This window comes from Colobus angolensis, unplaced genomic scaffold, assembly GCF_000951035.1.
Source record: "Colobus angolensis palliatus isolate OR3802 unplaced genomic scaffold, Cang.pa_1.0 Scaffold66, whole genome shotgun sequence".
Classification (NCBI taxonomy): Eukaryota; Metazoa; Chordata; class Mammalia; order Primates; family Cercopithecidae; genus Colobus; species Colobus angolensis.
In genome coordinates, this window is record NW_012120265.1 from 1,502,900 (window position 1) to 1,504,826 (window position 1,927).

The following is a 1,927-nucleotide window of genomic DNA, read 5'->3' on the forward strand; positions in this document are numbered from 1 at the left end:
GGATAACACGTCAACTGTGCTGCGGGAGTGGCTGGTGGCTGTGAAGAGTTTGTACCATTCCGTGGAGTGGCGACCGGCGGAGGAGCCCAGGTGAGCGCCTTTCCCCTGCTCCTAGTCTGACTAGGCTTTCCCTCTGCTCACACACCCTCTATGGCTCCCTGTTGTCCCAGGACAGAATAACAGGCCCTCAGTCCCTGCCTCTCCAGCCCAGGCAGCATTAAGCTACTCTGACCCTCCCTCATCTTTACAAATAGGCCATAATCCTCCTGTCAGACCTTTGCCCAAGGTGTTCCCTGCACCTAGCATTCCTTCACTCCCTTTTTCTTCTGGGGACGCCCACTGCTTTGTTCCTTGGCTCACTGACTCAGTCTTGGTCCCAGCACTGACTTTGCTGTTTATCTACTCCCTAAGGCCCTGGGCAGCATGGACTCCCTGCCCCTACCCAGTTCCTTTCTGGGTTTTTTTTTTTTTTTTTTTTGAGACAGGGTCTCACTCCATCACCCAGGCTGGAGTGCAGTGGAGTGAACACAGCTTACTGCAGCCTTTACCTCCTGGGCTCAAGCTATCCTCCCACCTCAGCCTCCTGAGTAGCTGGGACTACAGGCACATATAACCATGCCCAGCTAATGTTTTTGTACTTTTTATAGAGATAGGGTCTCACTGTGTTGCCCAGGCTGGTCTCGAAGCGCTGGCCTCAAGCGATCCTCCCACCTCTGCCTCCCAAAGTGCTGGGATCACAGGCATGGACCACTGCACTGGGCCCCAGTCTGAGCTTCCTTCCTTCCCTCCAGTGTGCCTCGGGCTTTCTTCCCTCCAGGCCTTTGCACAGGCTGTACCTCCGGCCAGGGACATTCTCCCCACTTCTCTTTCCTCCTCGTTTCCTTTTTCCCATCCCTCAGATCAGCTCACATGTCCCCTCCTCTAGGAAGCTCTCTCTGAGTACCCCGAAGGCAGCTCAGGCCCTCGCTAGGCTTTGATGGTGCCTTGTGATGTCCACATCACAGCTGCCTCCCCATAGGTCCTACCCAGACGAGGAAGGCCCGAAACACTGGTCTGACTCACGCTACGAGCATGTCATGAAGTTGCGCCAGGCAGCCCTGAAATCAGCTCGAGACATATGGGCTGATTACATCCTGGTAAGTTTCTCAGCCGGCCGGCTGTGGATCACGGTCAGGTCTGGGTATCCCCAGGGAAGGCGGAACAGCAGGATGCCAGGACCATCCTTAACGTCATTTTGCAGAAGGGTAAACTGAGGCTTAGAGAGGGGAGATGGGTTGCTTAAGGTGACGTGGTTGGTCAGTGGAGGAGGAGCTGGGATTCATTTGACCCTCAGCACCAGGAATGAATAGGCTTTTCTGTCCCCAGTTGTTCCCTGTGTTTGGACGCTTGGGTCAAGTCCATTTTTATTTTTTTATTTTATTTTTTTGAGACAGAGACTCACTCTGGCGCCCAGGGTGGAGTGAAGTGGCGCAATCTCGGCTCACTGCAACCTCTGCTTCCTGGGTTCAAGCAATTCCCCTGCCTCAGCCTCCCGAGTAGCTGGGAGCACAGACACCCACCACTATGCCTGGCTAATTTTTTATTTTTATTTTTGTAGAAGCCAGGCACGGTGGCTCACGCCTGTAATCCCAGCACTTTGGGAGGCCAAGGCAGGTGGATCACTTGAGGTCAGGAGGTCGAGACCAGCCTGGTCAACATGGGGAGACCCTGTCTCTACTAAAAATACAAAAATTAGCCAGGCCTGGTGGCAGGTGCCTGTAATCCTGGCTACTCGGAAGGCTGAGGCAGGAGGATCTATTGAACCTGGGAGGCAGAGGTTGCAGTGAGCCGAGATTGTGCCACTGCACTCCAGCCTGGGTGACACTGTGAGACTCCGTCTCATAAATAAATAAAAAAATTAGCCAGGCCTGGTGGCAGGTGCCTGTAA

The 1,927-nt window shown here is 54.0% G+C and overlaps 1 protein-coding gene across 1 annotated transcript in view; it reads left to right on the forward strand.

Annotated features, from left to right (window-relative positions):
* The window catches only part of COLGALT1 (collagen beta(1-O)galactosyltransferase 1), a 35,733-nt gene that overhangs the window by 4,077 nt on the left and 29,729 nt on the right, over positions 1-1,927 (forward strand). The window contains 2 exon segments of the mRNA XM_011925907.1: positions 1-90; positions 1,019-1,136. Of these exon segments, the coding sequence (XP_011781297.1) occupies positions 1-90; positions 1,019-1,136 (208 nt within the window).